General features: G+C 42.5%; 1 protein-coding gene across 2 annotated transcripts in view; it reads left to right on the top strand.

The window, feature by feature from the left end:
• The window catches only part of NELL1 (neural EGFL like 1), a 564084-nt gene that overhangs the window by 69779 nt on the left and 471083 nt on the right, over positions 1–23222 (top strand). For both annotated transcript variants that reach the window (XM_063117360.1, XM_063117359.1), the window contains exon 3: positions 2896–3046. In XM_063117360.1, the coding sequence (XP_062973430.1) occupies positions 2896–3046 (151 nt within the window). The remainder of the gene's footprint in view (positions 1–2895; positions 3047–23222) is intronic.

Below are 23222 nucleotides of genomic sequence, written 5' to 3'. Positions count from 1 at the left end.
TTAAAGGTCAACGTTGCACCTGGACATTGATGTCATGATTGAATAATTGGTGTCTTGATTGTTTCAATTAAGGGATTGCAAGCAGTTGCGTAATTGTACAGTTAGCCTATAAAAGGATTGTATTCCCATGTACATGTATCAGAGATCATTGTATCACTGTATCACTCCATGTATCAGAGCTGTTTTGACTGACCGTATGTAAGTATTTGTATTTGTGATTGCCATAACTAAATTATATTTTATATGCCAGTAAAGGTTTCTTTAAACCTACTGAAAGTCTCTGTCTTAATCTGTATCTGTGCTGACTGTGCTGGAAACCGCTGCAAAAACTCTGTTATAAGATTATTGGCCAGAAGCCCAGTCTGGCAATAACTAAAATAAGGTTGTGAATATTAGAGCAACATATCCCAATAGCCACCACCGAAAAGGCCCTCTCCCTGGTTGCCATCCTCCGAGCTTCCCTTGGAGTAGGCACTCGGAGGAGGACCTTAGATGTTGAGCGTAGTGTACGGGTAGGTTCATGTCGGGAGAGGCGTCCCATCAGGTATTGCGGTCCCAAGCCATGTAGAGCTTTATAGGTTAAAACCAGCACCTTGAATTGGGCTTGGAAACGTATAGGCAGCCAATGCAAGTGGGCCAGAATCGGTGTTAAATGCTCAGACCTCCCTGCACCAGCTATCAATCTTGCCGCTGCATTTTGCACAAGCTGCAGCTTCCGAACCGTCTTCAAAGGCTGCCCCATGTAGAGGGCATTGCAGTAAACTAATTTGGAGGTTACTAGAGTATGGACAACTGAAGCTAGGTTATCCCTGTCCAGATAGAGGCATATGATAAGAGCCATGCTGAATCATACCATGGGTCCATTTAGTCCAGCATTTTGTTCATACAGTGACCAACCAGCCTCGTAAGGGAAGCTTGCAATAGCACCATCCTGCTTATGTTTCCCAGCAACTGGTGTACGGAGATGTACTGCCTCTGATACCGGAGGTAGTATATAGCTATCTTGACTAGTATCCATTAATGCATAAAATATGCAACATGTTTTAGCTTGTGTCTCTGCTCAGTTTCTGTAGTTATCTGCTCTCTGTGTAGGTTATTTTCTGCTTTCTGATTGTGCACAGTTTGTCATCTCAATTGAGTTGGTCTGCAAGGGCCTGAATTGACTGATATGTGGCTGGTTTTGCTTGTTGGTAGAACAATGGCTGTGTACACCTTAGAACAGAGTGATTACTGAGGTCTCTGCCTTTTGACCCACAAGGCTCTGCTGGATGGAGAAGACTGCATGTACTTGTAACACATCCATTTTTGGAGGCACTGGCTGCCATTGACTGTGCTAAGGAAGGGCCTTTGTTCAGCTTGGAATCTAGTCTTGGGCAGGTCCAAGATGTTTGTTGCCTGAGGTGAAGGACAAACTGGCGTCTCTTCATTCTACCTACAGAAGTTGACCAGACTTAGTGGTTGAATCTTGCTTCAACACTGGTGATGGGTCAGCATCCTCCACTTCATCTTAGGGCAGCAGGCTAGGTTAGGGGGAGTGGCGTAGACCACATGGAACACACTGCTCTGCCCTCCATCAGAGGGGAATATCCAGGGGAGTGCTCCTGTTGTCGTGGCTGCCCCCTCCACACCACCCATCATCTCCTGCTTGAGGCCACCTCACTCTGCCTGATGGTAGGACCGGCACTGCTTGGGGCATAATCCAGTGTCCCATGAGTGGATTTTCACTTGGGCAACAGGATTCTTTTCTCCACTCCTTTTCACTGCAGTCCCTTGCACCTCCTCAAAATCTGCTTCAGAGAGTTCCCAAAACCTCCAGAGCATATTTTCAGGGCGGTGCTGGGGGCTCCAGGGGGACGTGCCCCCTCCCTGTTCTGCTGATGGATGCAGTACTGCCAGCAGGAGGACTTAATTGGATGCCACCCTTGGAATTTTACTCTTAAACCCTTTGCAAAGAGAGAGTGCACTGTATCTTTTCAAAAAAGTAATGGAATTCAGGAAACTGACACAAATCTCCAAAATATGTGACAAAGCTGGAGCTTTGAAATGCAGCAAACAGAAATGTAGGTTGAAAGGTTGGTGAGTCATTCTCTTTAATGTAGTTGTTGTCATCTGTTTCTTTCATTCTTTTTTCCCCATCCATAATGGCAGCAGTGCAAACTAACAAGAACTGAAGGAGATGTGACTTTAAGTGGAATGGTGGAGTGCTGCCTTCCCCTGCTTGGATAGGGAGTGGTGTGCATCTCTGAGCATCAGACTGTGGCCAAATAAATATTGCATGAACACCACGCACATTGTTTGTTTAAGCCCAGAAGTCCCAGAAATTATGATTGTTCCTGTAAATATATCATGTGTGTCAGGGTATTGAAATAAATAGGTTGGGAGGGAAACGTATGTTGATAGAACATTGCTAGCAATAATGCATCTCTGCTCATACATGGTACAAGGACAGATTCTCTAGATGTATTATGGAAGGAGAGTAACTGAGACAGTAGTAAAATTGAAATTTGAGCTTAGCAATAGACTCGAACAGTCAGTCCCTCTGAATTTCGGAGCCCATTATCTTGTTTCAGCACACCTCATGAATCAGCAATGTAATCTGCTCACCACAGACCTGAATGGCTCACCATCCCCTGTCAGAAACTCTGTCAGGAAATCAGTGGATGCTGGAATGTGAACTTGTCAGTGTGACAAATGGGGCACACTGATAAAGATGATGTTTTCTGTTCTCATATTGCACGAGTGCAGCCGTAGCACGTGGTGGGCAAGTCGCCCAGAATGAAGAATATATCCGCAGGAGACACAAATGAAAAGTGTTTCCTTACTCTTTTGGATGTGAACATTTTTACAGCATGCTTCTTCCCCTCCTCTTCTTTTTCCAATTACATTTTTTTAAAGCTATAGATAGAGAAATCCACGCAGCACCCCACACAAGTGAGAAGTTAATTCAGCTCTTCCGGAATAAAAGCGAGTTCACATTTCTGGCCACTTTCCAGCAGCGGGCATCGACTTCAGGAGTCATTCTGTCTATCCGAGAGTTGGAGCACAGGTAAGGGAGAACCTGTGGCTTGTCTTAAATCATCTAAAGTTTTGAATGACTTTGCAGAAACAGACCTGAGCTATTGCGATCTCCGAATGGCATTCCCTGCCACGCAGGGAAGCACATAACCAAATCACAAGGCTGCTTTTCTTTTTCGTTTTTTGCCACTGTGTTACTTTAATTTATTTTGTTTGTTCTATAATTTATTAGCTGCTTTACAAAAATACTTAACTCGAGGCAGTTTGCTTCAAGTAAAGTCACTGGACAGTTAATCAATAAAATACTGAATCGTAGCGATAGAAACAAAAAAATTCAGTCATTTAAAATACAAAACTAACAGCAGCAGAGTCCCAGGAGAAGCAGATCAAATGTAGTCATTTAGTCAGTGCCATTTAGCCCAAACTTGCCTGCAGAATCTAGAGGGAGATTAATAGAAGCAGTGTTCCTTAAGAGGCACACCATGGACAGGGCAGTGACTGAACATATTTTCCAAATAGGTAAAATATCCAGCAGGTATGTTCTTAGTTAAATCTGTCTTTGTGTGTATTCTTATAAATTGGGGATGGGAAACCTCAGTCCCGGGGGCCAACTCTGGCCCTCCTGGGGTCCCAATCCACTCCTCCAGATGATCACACATCCTTTCCTTGGCCCCACTCCCCCCAACTACCAATCATTTGTGCTTTTGTGCAGTTTTTCCCCATTCTAAAAGGTTGAAGTGCCTCCCCTAAAGCTTAGTTACTGGCAGTAAAACCTTTAAGCTACATTATGCTGGTACTTTTTGCATTTTTGGCCCCACCCCCTTTTGCCTTTGGCCTGCCCTCTTGCCTTTTACTCCACCCACCACTGTAATGTGGCCCCCAAAAGCTTTCCCAAAGTTGAATTTGGCCCTTGGGCTGAAAAAGTTTCCCCACCCCCATGCTGGTGTCTTACAGGTACAATGGCCTCAAAAAGCTTGTGTTGATTGATTGATTGATTTGATTTGTACCCCGTCTTTCCACCGAGAAATATGGCACTCAAGGCTGCTTGCAATCAAAAATTAAACTTGATTAAAACAATAAGAAAACAAATGCATTAAAACACAATTAATTATAGGATAACATCAGAAGATAGCAAGACCGGGGCAAACTCATACAGGAGAAGGCAGTTTTTCAGATAGCCTGGTCCCTAGCTGTATAGGGCTTTATAGGTCATAACCAGCACTTTGAATTCTGCTGGAAACAGACTGGTAGCCAGTGTAGCTGTTGCAACAAGGGAGTCACGTGCTCCTGTAACCGGATCCCGGCAACAGTCTGGCCTCAGCATTCTGGACCATCTGAAATTTCTAAACAGTTTTTGAAGGCAGCTCCATTTAAAGCCTGCTACGTTACGCCAAACAGGATGTAACTAAGACATACGTCGACTGACCATTTACACCGGATTTTCCTGGAAAACACTGGCAAAACCACGAGTCACTGGGGCAACCAGTAAAGGGTGTAATTTCTCCAGCAAAAAGATGAGCAACCTGGAGGCAGCCTTCCCCTCCACCGTGCCCAACTCGCGTCTCCCTCCCGCAGCGCCTCTCTCAACCTTGTATGCTTGGTACCCGAGTCTCAGGGCAAGCAAGCACACACAGGCTGAGGTATTTTTCTTTTTTGCATGCTAATGTGCCACTGCCACCAGCTTCCTTCCTGACCCAGAAGACGTGCTAAGTCATACAAAACTTCCAGGATATCTGAACTCTCGTGAGACTGCTAAAGTAGAAGACTTATCCTGAGAGAGGCTGCGCTTGTGTCAGTGCGCTGAAGACAAAAATGCCAGCTGCCTGCCTGCCTGCCTAGCCTCAGTGGCAATAATAAGGATGATGACAATGACAACAACAACACAGATGTGCGGGGAGAGGTGGGGAAACGGCAGTGAGGTGGCGGCTGGCGCATAAGCTGGCAACACACGTTGGGCCGAGCCTGCCCTGACAGACTCATTCCCAGTGGCTGCTTTTGATTTGGGTTGGAGCAGGGCTCTAAATTAGCCATTTCTGGGAGGAGATCCCCCCCCCCAAAAAAAGGAGCCAAGTGATGGGAGGGAAAAAGGGGGAGGCTAGAGAGGGAAGATTAGGAAGCGAGAGCAAAGTGCTGAGAAACCCTTTCTTTCCTCGGGGTCTGGTTTGGGAGTGCGTGTTTTTAAACTCTGGCTGGAAGGAGCTTGGCTCCATGGAGAAGGACAGGATTGATGGGGAGGATCATGGAACTTTAAAAGAGAACGACAGCTCAGAGTGGCAGCAACACACAGCAGTTCCTCTTACTCCTGTGAAATGTGCTTCTCTGTGGCTGCTCCTGAGAAAAGAAGAGCGGATAAATGGAGAGAAACAAAGATCCTTTAGGAAAGTCCTTTGCATAGCACCTGGTTTGGGAAAGAAAGAAAGGGATGGATGGATTTAAAAGGGGGTTGGATAAATTCCTGGGGGCTATTCAACCCCCTCTTAGCTTAGGGTATCCAACCCCATTTTTTCAAGCAGATATGATGCAGTAACCAGCAAGCAGTTCTTCTGGTAAAAATGTTTTTAAGGTATCTTGTGTTAAGAGCTACAGCACAATCCTAAGTTTCTCTACTCAGAAGTAAGCTCCACTGAGATCAATGGGACTTACTCTGAGATAAATGTGCATAGGATTCAGCCTAAAAAAAAGGGAGGCTGAAGAAAAGACAGGAGAAAGGATACAGATGAAGGCACTGTAGAAGATCACTGGGGAATGTTTAACCATATTTTAAGACCATAATAAGTACAGTAATGATTAGTGTCCCAAAAATTATATATGGGGGTGGGGACTTTATGCCACAACAGGTAGTATCCAATGTTAGTCCTACATAAATAGACCTATTGAAAAGAATGGGACTTAAATTAGTTGTAATTAACTTAGGTCTCATTCATTTCAATGGGTCTACTCTACATAGGACTAACATTGGATACTACCTCTAGGGTGACCATATGAAAAGGAGGACAGGGCTCCTGTATCTAACAGTTGCATAGAAAAGGGAATTTCAGCAGGTATCATTTGTATATATGGAGAACCTGGTGAAATTCCCTCTTCATCACAGCAGTTAAAGCTGCAGGAGCTATACTAGAGTGACCAGATTTAAAAGAGGGCAGGACACCTGCAGCTTTAACTGTTGTGATGAAGAGGAAATTTCAGCAGGTTCCCCATATATGCAAATGACACCTGCTGAAATTTCCTTTTCAATTCAACTGTTAAAGATACAGGAGCCCCGTCCTCCTTTTCATGTGGTCACCCTACTTAACCACACTTCTTGGGGAGGGAGCCACTTTATGCTCTGCGAGGCTTATTTTAAGTAACCCTGCATGGGATTGCTAAAAAGGGGGAGAGGGAAGAACACTTGCTAAAATGATTCCTGTCTGCCCTTGCTTATTTTATCCAGCCGCCTTTTTTCCCGAACAGATATGATTCAGTAACCAGCAAGCCATTCTTTTGGTAAACATGGTATGTGTGTATCTCGTGTCACCTTAAAAACAAAGCTTTAACACAATCTAAGGCTGTCTACTTTGAAGTAAGCCCCACTGAGATCAAGAGGACTTACTCTGAGGTAAATGTGCATTGAATTCAGCCTGAAAAAGAAGAGATGGTGAAGAAAAGACAGGAAAAAGCATACAGATAAAGGCATTGTAGAAATAGAATAGCAAGATAACTGGGGGACTTTTAACCATATTTAAAGACAATAAAAATACAGTAATGATTAGTGCCCCTAAAATTATATATAGTGCCTCTTCTTCAGTTATGCACTTCAGTCCCAATCAAATAATCACAACAGTGAAGCAGACAGGTTTTCTATGGGAAACCTCTGTACCACATGACAGATACTTATTTATAACTCTTTGTTAAAAATATATATTATCCTTTCCTATAACAACATGGTGCTTACTCCTAAGTAAGTCTGTTCCACAGCACAAGGAAATCCTATTTGATTCATGTATTTTTGAGTTAAAGGCATAATCCTATGCATGTTTAGTCCGAAAAAAGTCCTATAACTTCTAAAATCCCTAGCCAGCATGGCTGGCTGGGGTATGAGCAGAATTGTGGGACTTTTTTTCTTTCTAAACATGCATAGGGTTGCACCTTAATTGAGTTTAAAATGTGAAACTCTCACATGTATGGAAACATAAAAAAATAACAAAAAATAACATGCTTGCCATTATTATTATTATCATTATTATTATTCTAAAATCATAAATGTAGCAGCTGTCGAATGCGGAAGTGATGCATTTTAAGTTATAAAGGGGGCTGTAAGACCATTACATCCAGCATCCAAAATTGCTTAACAATAACATTGTAAACTGGTGCCTGACTGGGCAGAGAGAGGTGCCCAGTAGCCAAACATTGCAATTTGCCATTGTAGTCAGTGAGGCTGCTTGCAAGGAGTGAGCAGGTACACTGGCTGCTGACATGTTCAATGGAGTGCCAGAGGCCTTCCTCACCTGTTGCTCTTTCCAAGCTGGCCCAGGTTTTGCTGCCCAAAAGGGATGTGAGCAGCAATGTCTGGTCTAAGGGGCAAGGTAATATGTGATTGCATAGTGTGGTTTGGCTTGTTTGAGTGTGTCTGGATCTCCTAGGCTCTGAAAGCATCTGCTACTTGCATGATCCATGAGGGCAGGCTTTGGTGGGTGCATAGTCCTCCTTGACAGAAGGTAGGGTGACCACATGGAAAGGAGGACAGGGCTCCTGTATCTTTAACAATTGTATAGGAAAGGGAATTTCAGCAGGTGTCATTTCTATGCATGCAGCGCCTGGTGAAATTCCCTCTTCATCACAACAGTTAAAGCTGCAGGAGCCTTGCTTCTTTTGTATCTGGTCAAGAACATGTGACCAGGGCCATGCCCCCTTGGGGGGAAGTCATGTCAGGATGGGCATGCCCCCTTGAGGGCTGGGCATGATGGGGTGGGCATACCTCCTTGAGGGCTGGCCATGCTGTCCTCCTTTTTGGTTTCCAAAATATGGCCACGCTAGACATACGTGACCATGGCCAGATCAGACATCTCAAGCAGTGGGTGCAATTGGTGCCTAGCCTCAGCTGTGCAAACACACTCCTGACCACCACCAAAAACCTGCCGGTTCAAGGCTAAGTCAAGGAATAACCCAGCTGTTAGTCTGAGTCTTTAGATGGAGTATAATTCTCTCCAGTACAGGTGTAATCCCTATTCCCTGATTTGCCTTTTGACTAACTCGGTGCACCTCTCTCTTGTTTGGATTAAGCTTGATGATAGAAATAGTCATGGCTGCTGTATTAGAAGTATTTTTCTTTTAGTGGAGTGGAGAACAAAACCTATCCTTTATCCGTAAAAAGACTTCCCATTAGTTCTGATGGCTTTAGTCAGAAGTTACAACCGTTGTATCATTATCATGCATGCCTTGTGGTTTACTTCTTCACGGATGTTAAGTTTACAAAGATTGAACTGTCCTATACTTCCTGCTTCACTATGTTTTATTTCATTTTAAAATAGGTCCTGTAGTTCTTGAGATCTAGCAATTAGAACCTTATCAAGATTTCTATATGATGAGTTATTTAATTATACCTTTCTAGCACATAAATATAATACCATATATTTTAAACTGTATCTTTATGATCTTAGAAAAGAAAAGAAAAACTTTGGTTTTTACTGTTGTTTTGCTATCAGCAGGCATTAAAAATTAAATGAATGGAAATTAGATCAGATTATTGAATGATGAATCTTGTTACCTATTAGTTTGGTGCCAGGATGTTGTAATGGAAGCAATAGTATCAAACAGACCAAAGGTGTTGGAAATGGAGATTCTGAAGTTTCAGCCAAAAGCCTTGCCATAAACACTTGTTATCATCATGGTGATGTAACTTTCCATTACTGTGCCTGGCTATACAAATTAATTTAATGCGTTCAGGTTGCATCAGGCTATGTTCTTACACACACTTTAGACAATAAATTCCATTGAAACCTTAGAATTTAGGCCTAGGTATCACACAACAGATGAGGTAGTAATTCTGGACTATACTGAATACTCCCCACAAATTATCGAAATATGTGCAAAAATGCTCTAAGAGCTTTTCTGCATGAGGCGTTTTTTGTGTGCTCATGATTCCTTATTCACAGTTGTTTAAGAGTTCTTTACGTGACATCATGATCCTCCAGTTTCGCTTCTGTTTTGTCAGAGCATTTTCCTGTTTTTTGTTTTTGTTTTTTTAGAACAGGGAAAATTGAATATTATTTCCGAAAGTGCTTGTTTCTATTTGTGTAATTGTGATATTCCACTATAGCACAGCTCCACCTAGAGGTTATATAGCAGAAAAGCAGAAAGGAAAACCTCTTCATGTGGATCTCTGATCTCTGTTCTGTGATTAATCTGAATGTAGATACAGCTATTTACAGCCTCCTGTCGAAAAACTCTAAAATAGGGGGTGAGGAACTTGTGGTCCATCTGACATTGGACTCTAGCTCCCATCATCCTTGACTACTGGCCATACTGTCTGGGACTGATGGGAGTTGAGTCTAACAACATCTGGAGTGCCATAGGCGCAGCACTTCTGCTCTTAAGAATCACATGAAGACTTACTTGAAGACTAAAATTTTCCCCAATTTTTTGGAAACAGCTGCTGGTCAGAACTTTCCTAAAATTTGGGTGCAAAAGTAAGACATGGAAAGTAAATTCATATGCTGTTTGGATGACAGTACTGGGATTCATTATTTTCACAGTAATCAATAACAAAGCATTACCTGTTCTGTTATATTTATAATGCTTAAACTTAAATAGCAGGTGGTTTGTTTGGTTTTTGGCTCTGTTCATTCATTTTCATAGAAATTACATTTTTTACAAAATGTGAAAGACAGATGGTCATGGAATCAAATGGTGTAAAATCCATCCATCTTAAACTATTTCTAGGCCACAGTTCAAATAGCCTGAATGCAAATTCAGCATCTTTGTATTCATTTTAAATTTCATTTTAATGTAGTTGTGTTTCATTTATAGTGATAACTATATAGGATTGTATCCATGGATGGCTTTGGACTAGCCGCAAGTGTTCATGCTTATGCAAGTTGAGGCATCCTGTTTTTGCCGGGCCCCACACCCTAATGCAGTTTTTGGCACCACGCTTTTCTACTTTTCACCATGCTTTTTAGGGGCTGCAGAAGGCAATTAGGGATGTCAAAGAAATCCACAATGGAATCAAATTATTTTGGATTACTATGAATCCGACCCACAGGTTCCATAGTGGATCAGCTTTTCCTGAGTTGCGTGGATTCCGTGGACTACATTTCTGGAATACTATGAAAATTTAGCCGTAGAAAAATATGTAAAATAAATAAATAAAAACCATCAGCTGAATATGCACTCTCCCCCCCTCCCTAAACTAAAGCATGAAAATGTACATTTTGAAGGGGATTTTTGCACATTTTCACAAGTGCAAATTTGCACAAATGAGAATTTGTGCAGATTTGGGAAATTGGACAGAAATCTGATTCTGTCAGTAAGCAGACAATGGAATGAAAGACACCTAACAAGCCACAAAATGCAGATGGAATGGAATTTACAAAGTCTGTAGATTCCAAGCTGCAATATGTAAGGGTGGGGTGGGTGAAAATTGATTGCCATGCTAACTGTAAGTGAAAGTGCTTTCTGCTAGCATAAAGTCATAATTGGTAGAATCCATACTGATTTATTAATGTACTGATTTTATTTTTATTTATAAAATCTACCTACGGCTTTCAGTTAAAATAATGCTATCATCATGAGTTGACGTCATCATGAGTAATTGTTGGTCGGGCATTTTGATGGAGTGGTTATCCAGTACATTTCTTGACATGTGAAGATTATCCCCACATATGTTTCTCTTTTTTTTTAATCTGCTGTTTTTAATGGCCATTTCCCATCTCTCATTATGTTCCTTGATGTAGACATGGACTATATAACTCCAGATGGCAGGTCATTTGTGTAAGCATCTTCTCATGCATTTTATGTAGCAGATTTTAACTGACATTTAAACCTCCCCAAAAGAAAAGTTGCAGTGTTGTGGTTAAATCCATCCTAAACATATGGGAAGCCTCCCACAAAGACAGCTTATCAAGTGAAGCTCTGCCAATGTACTTGTATCATGAGCACTCAGCCATGTGGTCCATTGCAGGTATGAAAAAGTTCTCAGTGTCAAAAGTACAGAAGGGACTTGAAGTGGATTTCTATGAAGTGGATTTCTGTCCAAGCTGAAAAAAGATACAGTGAACTGCAATGTTGATGAGTCCCAATGTATTCATAAGACAGGACATATGTCACAGATTCTACTTGCGATGGTTTCACCACAAGTGGCTGTGAATTGATCATATATTTGATTCTACTTATGGTAACACTGTTGAACCTACTAAGTATAATAATTGATCTTTTGCTCTTTATCTTTCATGGTACCTCTGCCATGAAGTCCTGATGCTTAGGACTTGGTTAGCATGCTTTTCCTCCTTCATTTGTATGAGGGAAATTATTTAAATAGTTCATAGAATCATAGAATCATAGAATAGCAGAGTTGGAAGGGGCCTACAAGGCCATCGAGTCCAACCCCCTGCTCAATGCAGGAATCCACCCTAAAGCATCCCTGACAGATGGTTGTCCAGCTGCCTCTTGAATGCCTCTAGTGTGGGAGAGCCCACAACCTCCCTAGGTAGCTGATTCCACTGTCGCACTGCTCTAACAGTCAGGAAGTTTTTTCCTGATGTCCAGCCGGAATCTGGCTTCCTTTAACTTGAGCCCGTTATTCCGTGTTCTGCACTCTGGGAGAATCGAGAAGAGATCCTGGCCCTCCTCTGTGTGACAACCTTTTAAGTATTTGAAGAGTGCTATCATGTCTCCCCTCAATCTTCTCTTCTCCAGGCTAAACATGCCCAGTTCTTTCAGTCTCTCTTCATAGGGCTTTGTTTCTAGACCTCTGATCATCCTCGTTGCCCTCTTCTGAACACGCTCCAGCTTGTCTGTGTCCTTCTTGAATTGTGGAGCCCAGAACTGGACGCAATACTCTAGATGAGGCCTAACCAGGGCCGAATAGAGAGGAACCAGTACCTCACGTGATTTGGAAGCTATACTTCTATTAATGCAGCCCAAAATAGCATTTGCCTTTCTTGCAGCCATATCGCACTGTTGGCTCATATTCAGCTTGTGATCTACAACAATTCCAAGATCTTTCTCATTTGTAGTATTGCTGAGCCAAGTGTCCCCCATCTTGTAACTGTGCATTTGGTTTCTATTCCCTAAATGTAGAACTTGGCACTTATCCCTATTAAATTTCATTCTGTCGTTTTCAGCCCAGCACTCCAGCCTATCAAGATCACTTTGAAGTTTGTTTCTGTCTTCCAGGGTATTAGCTATCCCACCCAATTTGGTGTCATCTGCAAATTTGATCAGCGTTCCCTGCACCTCCTCGTCCAAATCATTAATAAAAATGTTGAAGAGCACTGGGCCCAGGACTGAGCCCTGCGGCACCCCACTCGTTGCCTCTCCCCAGTTTGAGAAGGTTCCATTGATAAGTACTCTTTGAGTCCGATTCTGTAGCCAACTGTGGATCCACCTAATAGTTGTTCCATCTAGCCCACTTTTAGCTAGTTTGTTAATCAGAATGTCATGTGGTACTTTGTCAAAAGCTTTGCTGAAGTCAAGATATATGACATCCAGTTGTGACACCATTACCAAATGGTGCAGGTTTTGTAGGGAGTATCTTGACATTATATCCTTTGTACAACTGCCTTAAGCACCATGTTTTGGTGGAAATGAGGAATATAAAATAGTGCTGTGTACAGCCTCCCAATTTGCCTTGGAAGCCAATTTGGAGCTTCCAAGCTGGATCTGATTTGACTCAGGATGCTTTGGAACCTCCCCAGCCCAATTCAAATTCAGTTCTGAACCCGAAGCAGGTTGGCTGTTTTAGTTTCCTCAGTGCAAAGTTGACCGGGGATCCATAGGACTCCCCTCCTCTCCTGCTCACCCCTCGGACACAGCAAACTGCTGCCCCTGCCTGTAGGACTTACCTGAAACCTCTGCTCCCACTGGTGAGCCACCTGTCCTCCAGGACAGTTGCTCTGGCCTGCTGTAGATCTACTGTTATAAACTATGGTGGCCAGAAATGGCCTTTTCTAGCTGCCATAGTTTACAATGGTTGTGGGCCGAATCGTGCCTCCTATTTTTGAGAAATAAGCATTGTTTTTTCTGCCTCTTTTGTGGCGATGGTTGGGTGGGATTTGGAGGATTTTCTCCTTGTGGAGGGACAGGGTTTCCACATACCTTTTTAAAGTGTAGCTAGTAGCTAAGGGTCCTTCTTCCTAATTTTTTAGTTTTCAAAAAACCCACCCCCATCCTCCAGCATTTGGAGGAGCCCCACAGTTCATAGTGAATGCCTATAGGAGACGATTTGACCTCACCCTCTCCAATAGGCATTCAGGAAGAACTCCTTGGCTCCTGAAAATGCCTGGGGTATTTTTTAAAAAATTGAAAGAAAAAAAAGGGCTCAACAACTGGCTACATTTAAAAAGGTATGTGGAAACCCTGTCCCCACTCCCCAAGGAGAAAATTGCCCAGAATTCTCACCTCTCCCAGCCTCTTTCAACCAAGTTTTCATTTCCCCCCACCCCCGCCAAAATGGAATGGGGAAAATTTTGGGCACTGCATTAGTTTAAAACAGTAGATTTACAACAGGCCAGTGCAGCTCTGCTGGAGGATGGGTGGCTTGCTGGCATGAGCGGAGGCTTTGAGTATATCCCATGGGCGGTTGGGGCGCAGTGGCTGGCCATTGGGCTGAATCAGCCCAAAACGCTTTGGCTACCTTGGGCCAAGAAGGACCAATCTGGTCCCAAATTGGATTTGGTTTGAGGCAGGCCAGATTGCCAGCTTCAGATTCAAGGCTTGGGACCAAGGCAAAGCGCACCTGCCATACAAAATAAATACAGATATCAATGTTACCTAATAATGGACTGTTTCTCCCTTTTAAAGGTAATTTTGTAAAAGCACAAAGGGCAAAAGTTACTGCTTAAATGAAGTAAATTCAGCAACTTTTTAAAAAATAAATAAATAAAGGCAATAAAATACACAGATTTGATGAGAACAAGCAAATCTGATTTTTACCTTTCCTGCATATGTGCCATCTTTAACAGTAGCCAAAGTGAGCTTCACAAAGCCAAATAAATTTCATTATATACATAAAAATGGCAATTACCATTGTCAACCTTGTGCACAGATTATTTTTGTGTATTTTTAGTGCATGGCTTGGTCATGTAATCTTGCATTTGTAATGCATTATAATTCTCTATTAGCTCTCCTCTCACAGAAATAGTGTTTTCAAGGCTGAAGGAATGACAGTTAAATTAGTTTAAACCCATCGAATTAATAAGTCCAGAGAAGCTAAGTGTAGTGAGTGTGTTTTCTTGTTTCCTGATATTAGGACTTCTCCTTTGTAGCTTCAGGTTGGATAGGAGATGGTGAAGAAATTGGTTTGTGTTTTAATGCAAACTTACGAAGTTCTTCCTGATTCTACACAGAAACTGAAATGCAGCGATACAGTGATATTCACACTTTCTTAAATTTTGTGATGCAGTTCAGAAATCAAAAAAATGTGCACAAAATGTGTATAATATAGGAAAATGGACACAATAGTGCATTATATTAGTGCATTATATATTGCCTGGCAGGGCATAGGATCCTGGGAAGCGTCCGTGAATGGATGCTTCCTTATAACAGTAGCGGTCCAATAGGTTTGTGCCCCTAGAGCAGGAATCTGAGCGGAGTTGAACCTGACAGATTTGTCTCTTCCTAGTTGTCAGTTTTCCTCTGATGCTGAAGAGATGCAATATACAAGTGGCCTGTAGTTGGTAGTCTGCCAAGAAACATTTACGCTGATAGAGTTATTAAGTAGGTGACTATGGGTACGTTCGGACGACACTTCAATCCACGGAGTGGTAATAGTCCACTCCACAGATGGCTGTTTCTGGGGTGCCTTTGAGCGACACAAAAGTGCAGCTCCATGGAATGGACTATTTCTACTCCATGGCGTTGTCGTCTCTCCCCCCCCCCCCCTGAATGGGGTGCTAGTTACTGCTTACCTTATCACGTCACCATTATTCCATGGGGAGGAGCTGAGGGGGAGGACAGACACACTGCAGAGTGGCTGTCACTGAAGAAAGAAGCCCCAGCGAGCCATCTCTCCTCTGGAGAGGAGCTGGGATTCATCCGCTGCCACTTGGCAACAGATGTGCCGTGTCCCCTGTTATAAAAGGTGATGCACCTGCCAGTTGTCACTATCCCCAGCACAAAGGGACAGGCGATGGGGATGTTGCTTGGCGCTGGTGCGTCCTTCACCCTTGTCTCCATAGCAACAGGGAAGGGGGAGGCTACAACAACTTCACCCATTTCCATAGCAATTCCATAGCATTGCTATGGAAATGATGGTGACGGAGAGGCGTGCAAAGATCCGAGCTGCTGCTGTGATGAGCAGAATGGGTTCTTCTGTGTTGCATCCTGTCCCCATTCATGAGAAAAGAAGGGGAATCCTTTGCTGAGGCAGGTGGGATGCAGGGAAATCAGATGTGCAAGATCTGCCTTCCTCAGCAAAGGATTCCCCTTCTGTTCTTGTGAATGGGGATAGGATGCAACATGGAAGAATCTGTCCTGCTCATCATAGCAGCAGCTTGGATCCTTGTGCACCCACCGTTCCAATATTGGCGGATGGGTTTTTCCTGTGGTTGGATGTTTCATGTCCAGCTGCAGGAGGCATCCTTATCCCTCCCTGGCCTGCAATCCCCTTGAGCTGATCCTCAAATGGATTGCAGGCCAGGGAGGGATAAGGATGCCTCCTGCAGCTGGACATGAAACATCCAACCACAGGAAAAACCCATCCGCCAATATTGGAACGGTGGGTGCACAAGGATCCCCTTGAGCCATTCAAGGATCCCCTTGAAGGGGCTATCCCCTTGAGCCATTCACCCGGGGGCAGGGGTGGCGGAAAGTAATGGACACGCCCCTGGGAACATGTAGGGCACCATGACTGGCAGTGCCCCACCCAGGGATGGCATATGCCCATGCCAGGAAGCAAGAGATGGCATGATCGGCTCTCCCCAAGTGCTTGCTGGTAAGCACTTGGGGAGAGATGGAGCCCCATTGGTCTAAAGCAGTGCTGATGGAGCCCCATTGGGCTAGAGCAGCTGGGGTTTCTGCTGCTCTTGCCTACTTACTCTGTCGGCAAGAGAAATAATCAACGGAACCCACCGTACAACACGATAACCAATGGTTGTACAGATAGTTAACTCTGCAAACTGTTAGTTATCACCGTTGTGTTTTTTTTTTTAAAAAAAATAACCAACTGTAGCATGGTTTTTGCCTGACAGATGACACGTTAGTCATTGGTGGACTATTTAATCAATGGTTGATTAAATAGTCCACCGTTGACTAATATGTCACCCAAACTGAGCCTATATGTTTTGTGAGATTTCCATTCTGTCAGTTGACATCAGAGGCCACTGCCTTTATATGAGACAGTGAAATCGAAAAGCCAGGCAAGGGTCACACTGTGGTATGTCCTTTCGTGGACATTTCATGTGAAGTCATTGATCCTTAGTTAAAAATAAATGAAATATTGGTCTACGAGAGCACAACTTTTGGTTAGAGGATTCTGGTTGAAGAGAGTAAAACTGTTTCTAAAAGAGGCAGAGCACTGTTAGAACCAGTTAGTGGGCATCAGCTGGAGTCAGTCAGTCTGGAGGCAGGAGCTTATGAAGAAGCTAGCAAAAGAATGTTAAGCCAGAGCAGGGTTGAACGTTAAAAGTTCCCAGTAGAAGCAAGTGATGACTGTCTAAGGGATTAAAAGGGAAGACAATATTGCTGAAATCACAGAAGGTTAAGGCTGAGAAGGTCTGCAGGGAGAGGAAGACCCAGACAGCAGTCCTACATAGGAGCTGAAGCCAGACTATCATCTGTTGGCAGATTAAAAAGTGGAAGATGTTTGTTCTTTATCCTTACCAGTGAGTCCCTGACCCAGAGGGAAAGGTTCAGGTGGTCCTCTGTGAAACGTTGTGTGTGCTAACTGGGGAAAAGAAAAAAGGAAATTGTCTATTGGCTTAGAATAGGGAAGAGAACTAGTACAAGGAAATAGACACTTCTTTAGAGAGAATGTAATATTTTAAAGGCAATAGAAAAGTTTGGTTTAATACCTACCCTGCAAAATAATATTATAATATGAATTTGTAGATACGTTTTTAAGAAATAATATATTTGTTTAACTTTTAATAGAAATCTCCTGGTCTGGTCATCTAGTAGTCTAGACCTAGCTACTATGTTATACAATGTTTAAAATGGGAGTATTTAGAATGACTTGATGGCAATGGAGATTAAAGGAATAAGGAAGGTAGGTGCCTTCAGGATGTAAGTGGTGGATATGCAAATGATGTTGTGCTATTTAGCATTATACCAATAGCGCTTGCTGGAGGGTGGGTTTTTCCTGGGGAAACATGTTGTGTCAGCATGCATTATTGCCATTTTGCTAGAGGTTATCTATGCTTGATTAAGGGAATGTATGTTAGTGGTAGTGTCACAACAGATACTGCCCTCAGGTAAGTTAAATGTGGGACTGTAACTCCTAGAATTATTTTGTTTGTTTGTTTATTTATTGCATTTTTTACTGCCCAATAGCTGAAACTCCCTGGGTGGTTAAAAATATATATATTAAAAATTAATATATGTCAGGATTCAAAGCCCTCCCATGCAAATGTGGGGTGACAAAAATTCGCTGTGCAATCCACAAAGCCTTTATTCAATAAAAACAACAATAACAACACCTCTTCACACCGGTAGTGACTGTGAAGGTTAGGAGCTTTCCTCTAAACTTAATTAGCCAAACAAAGCAAGGAAGTTGCCTTTTGTCTAAATGGACAGTTTCCTGCCATGCCCAACAGACTTTTACTGGACTCCTCCTTCAGGGAGGGTCCTCTTGACCCAACTTCTGCCATTGTCAGGTAATAGTTTCAGCGCAGCGGTGGACCTTGTAATTCATAGCTAAGATTTAATTAGAAATAGTCTGGAAGTGTTTGGCCTATTTGCCCTGTGGAGTGACGGAAGCTGTGCAACCTTATCTCTGTCAGGCTCTCACAGCAATCTACCAGTCGCTCTGTTCGTCAAGGTCGACTTTGTAGATGAGTGGGGGGAGTAGAGTGACAACCCCTGCTCTGTTCAGAATACTGGCAGAGATAAGCTCACACAGATTCTGACATTCCCCAGGATGAATAGGCCCGATCACTTCCAGACTACTCCTAATTAAATTTTAGCTACAAACTACAAGGCCCACTGCAGTATTGAAGCTATTCCCTGACAGATGTGCAGCTTGTCTCGGGGGGGGGCAGCCTCCCACCTCCTCTCAACTCTTCCTGCTTGATGGACTATGGGATTTGTCAATTCTGGTGCTCCCTCCCCCTCTGACAATGGCTGAGTTCCCAAGGGGTGGGAGTTTCCCTCTCCATCCCTTGGGAACTCTGAGCCTGGGCCTCCTGTTCAATAAGTTCCTGGGAAGATTCCTCCCTGTCTCCTGAAGATTCTTGGGGGATGTCCTCCCCACTCTCCCTTTCTTGCCTGGGCTTCTTCTAGTTCACCCTCCAAATCTGACTCAGCATCTGAAACCAAACCAGGGAGCCCATTGAGTTTCTTAAATTAAATATTCTTGAAAAATCCTGATACCATTCAGGTTTTCCCCAGATAAGATATTACAACTGTTAAAGCAGCAGAGTCTCAAACAGAGAGTTGTGCTACTACAACTATATTGTACACTGGAAATCAGAAAAATTCTGGATGACTGTGACAGTTGCAGCTTCATAGTCCAAAAAAGCCCAAAGGCTATTATGAAAGAGGTGGAAAGTACCACTTGTGTGTTTAAATAGCGTAAAAACAAACAAACAAACATGGAGTATCAGAAAAAGTTCTGTTTTTCCTCCTCTGCCTATACTTCACTATACTTTCGAAGTATTAAAACTATGAGAGCCTTTTCCTGCTTTTTATGTGGTCTGGTCACCCCAGGCATCAGTGCATTAGCAAGTCATGAGATTGTGCTGAAAAGATGGTCACTTTTTCATTTTGTCTATATGTTCATTACTGTTAGTAACTGATGAGTAGATCATGATAAATATTTTCCTTAGGGATGTACAGATTTTGTTAAATCCATTCTGTCTATCTTTGGTTGATTGTCAGATGTCTTTTGTACCTTCGTCTGCTCATTGACAGAATCAGATTTTTTTTTAACCAGAATTTCATAGAATCATAGAATAGTAGAGTCTGAAGGGGCCTAAAAGGCCATCGAGTCCAACCCCCTGCTCAATGCAGGAATCCACCCTACAGCATACTTGACAGATGGTTGTCCAGCTGCCTCTTTCATTCTGCTTGTGCTAATTCATACTAGCACTAATGCACACTTGTGCAAATGTGCTAATGAATGTTGGGAAGTAAATGGAGGGAAGTAAATAGTGGGGTCACACAGGGATTGGAGTAGGGACCAATTCTTTTCAACTTGTTCATAAATGATCTGGAATTAGGAGTGAGCAGTGAAGTGGCCAAGTTTGCTCATGACACCAAATTATTTAAGGTTGTTAAAACACAAAGGGATTGTGAAGAGCTCCAAAGGGATCTCTCCAAGCTGGGAGAGTGGGCATCCAAATGGCAGATGTGGTTCAATGTAAGCAAGTGTAAGGTGATGCACGTTGGAGCAAAAAAAACCAACTTCAAGTATAACTCAATGGGATCTGAGCTGGTGGTGACCAAACAAGAAAGAGATCTTGGGATTGTGATAGACAGCTCGATGAAAATGTCCACCCAGTGTGCAGCCGCTGTAAAGAAGGCAAACTCCATGTTAGGCATTATAAGAAAAGGCCTCCTTGAGGCCCAGCATTGGGCAAAAGGTGGGATACAAATAATAATAATAATAATAATAATAATAATAATAATAATAATAATAATAATAATAGGAATTGAGAATAAAACGGTCAGTATCATACTGCCCTTATATAAATCTATGGTGCGTTTAGAATACTGTGTACAGTTCTGGTCACCACACCTAAAAAAAGATATTATAGATCTGGAAAAAGTGCAGAAAAGGGCAACTAAAATGATTAAGGGGCTGGAGCATCTCCCCTATGAGGGAAGTTTACATCAACTGGGATTGTTTAGCTTGGGAAAAAGAAGGCTAAGGGGAGACAAAATTATGCATGTTATGGAGAATTTGGATAGGAGAAATTTTTCTCCCTCTCTCAAAATACTAGAACCCAGGGTCATCCCATGAAGCTGATTGGTGAGAGATCAAGGACCAATAAAAGGAGGTACTTCTTCACATAGTGCATAGTTAAATTATGGAACTCACTACCATAAGATGTAGTGATGGCCACCAATCTGGATGGCTTCAAAAGGGGGTTGGATAAATTCCTGGAGGCAAAGGCTATCAATGGCTACTAGCCCTGATGGTTTGTGTTATCTCCAGTATTCGAGGCAATCAGCCTGTGTGCACCAGTTGCTGGGGAACATGGGTGGGAGGGTGCTGTTCCACCATGTCCTGCTTGTTCATCCCTGGCTGATGGCTGGCTGGCCATTCTGTGAACAGAGTGCTGGACTAGATGGACCTTTGGTCTGATCCAGCATGGCACTTCTTATGTTCTTACATTCTAATATTAGTTAATGTTAATTAGTGCTAATGAGCATTAACCAAATGAAAAACCAGTCTGCAAATCTGTGGAATCTGCATGACTTGGAAAATGTTGGTCCACTGTGGAATCCGCAGGTCGGATTCATAAAAATCCAAATGCATTTGAATCTGCTTTAGATTTCTCCGGCATCCCTACTCTTTGCTTCATCTTTTTTTCCACTGCTGCTGGACAATTATTTCACAGTTTAGGGCACAATGAGCCTTGTTTCTCTTGCTACCTAAAGTTTATAAACAGGGAGTGTTAACAAATTCTGAATCTTGAATGGTGCATGAAGTGCAGCATTATTTTGTGTATTTTGCAGGAAGTGAAAAGTTTTTGTGATCAGGTTGATCTACAAGTAAGGTCAACACTGACTGCAACAACAGTGCTTGCAGCAGGACATTAAAAAAGCAATTCTATCATAATTCAGATCACACTATTAGCCTTTAGCCTTGCAGGTGACTGATTTGATACATGGTTATTGAGCCAAATACTAGATCTTGACATTCCAGAGGATTGTTGGCTTAAAGTGCCACTTTTTCCCCCTGAACCTGAGTCATTATTGTTGTGGTTCTATTTTGATTGCCTATAGATTTTTGTAGCATATTTTAGTTGCTTTCCTTTCTTGCTTCCTTTCCGTCTTCCTTTACAAAATAAGCAGAGTGAAAAGTGCATTGCTTTGGAGGAAAGTGTGCAAAATGACCTTGTTAATCTTGATTTTTTTTGGTAGCTGAATATCGACATTGGGATGGAGAATTTAATTGACTTTCAACAAAACTAGTGTCACCATATTTTCAAACTTAGTGAAAGACCACCTTGATATCTGTCAGTTTTGAGGTGTGTGTGTGTGTCTTTTTAGTACTGCCAACACAGCAGAAAGCTAGTGGACTTCTTGTTATCACATCATGTCAAATGGGTGGCACTTGCAGATGAATTTTGGTAGAACTATGTATGTGAAACAGGAATAGTCTGGTGCTGTGCGTTTCTGCTAAGAAAAAAAAATATTTCAAATGGAGGTAATTTTTCTTGTAGCTGTGCAGGTGTATGTAACAATTCTCCCTTTCCACTTTTAACTGCAAACCTCACCAATGCTGAGTGATGTGATGTCATGCCTCAGCATTAAGCAGTTATCAACAGCCAGTCTATCAATGTGCTGCCCCTCACTGCTGCCCCTCAAATGACTTATGCCAGTGAGGAGAGATTGGAGGAAACTTGGCCATGCCTTATATACATTGTTTAAATTTCTGGACAGTATCCTATTTGACACTAGTGTTAACATAAATTACATTCTGGTAGCATAACCAACCTCAAGCATGTAGGGGTGATAAATTAGATTCCCAAAACTAGTCGGGTAGCTTCTAAATGTCATATTTTAATGTCCTCTTGAGAGGAGTTCCCACAACCCTGCTCAATGAGAATAGAGATGGATTTGGGCTTGGTGATCTGCTCTTTTGACTAGAAGAGTTTCACAACAACTAGTTAACAGAAAATATGCTTTATTGAAAGTAGAAAAGAGAATTTACCTATTCACACATGCAGAAAAAAAAAGAGGTACTTCTTCAAGGAAGAAAAGGAAAAGAGGTACTTCTTCAATACTTCTTCAAGCACTGTCGACAGAGATACTGCTCTCAAAGCTGGGCATACTACTTTTTATAGTATTAGGGGATTTTTTCTGACAGTTATTTCATTAGCTAAAAATGTCAAGATTATACTCCAAGCATCCTCATTGATTATTGAACTCACCTGGAACCATCCCACTAGTGTATAGGGCACAGTCCCACTCACATCATCTATTTGCCCCTGATGTTTGGTTATTCTCATTCTGTTGAAACCTGTCATGTTCTTGCAGTAACAGATGGCAACTAGTTTTGCTATATCTCTCTATTCCTATCCTTCTGCATTTTTTCATGCACTTTTGCTTCCCTACTTCCTCCATGCTCATTCCAAACTATTTTAGAGTTACAATAAGGTCTGGTTTTCTTTTTGACATTCACTTGTTCTCACCTAAGACAACGTGCTTCTGCTTAGATACATGTTTACTAGAAAAGGCAGAGGAACTAGAGACCAAATTGCCAATATCCGCTGGATAATGGAGAAAGCCAGGGAGTTCCAGAAAAACATCTATTTCTGTTTTATTGACTATTCTAAAGCCTTTGACTGTGTGGATCATAACAAACTGTGGCAAGTTCTTGGTGGTATGGGGATACCAAGTCATCTTGTCTGCCTCCTGAGGAATCTGTATAATGAACAAGTAGCAACGGTAAGAACAGACCACAGAACAACGGACTGGTTTAAGATTGGGAAAGGAGTACGGCAGGGTTGTATACTCTCACCTTACCTATTTAACTTGTATGCAGAACACATCATGCGACGTGCTGGGCTTGACGAATCCAAGGCTGGAGTTAAAATCACAGGAAGAAACATTAACATTCTCTCCTCTCTCATCTCACACTATTGCCCCGCTCGTGCTCTTCGCTCCTCTGATGCCATGTTTCT

This window comes from Elgaria multicarinata, chromosome 2, assembly GCF_023053635.1.
Source record: "Elgaria multicarinata webbii isolate HBS135686 ecotype San Diego chromosome 2, rElgMul1.1.pri, whole genome shotgun sequence".
In the NCBI taxonomy this organism is placed as follows: domain Eukaryota; kingdom Metazoa; phylum Chordata; class Lepidosauria; order Squamata; family Anguidae; genus Elgaria; species Elgaria multicarinata.
This window is presented reverse-complemented; position numbering and strand designations above follow the sequence as displayed.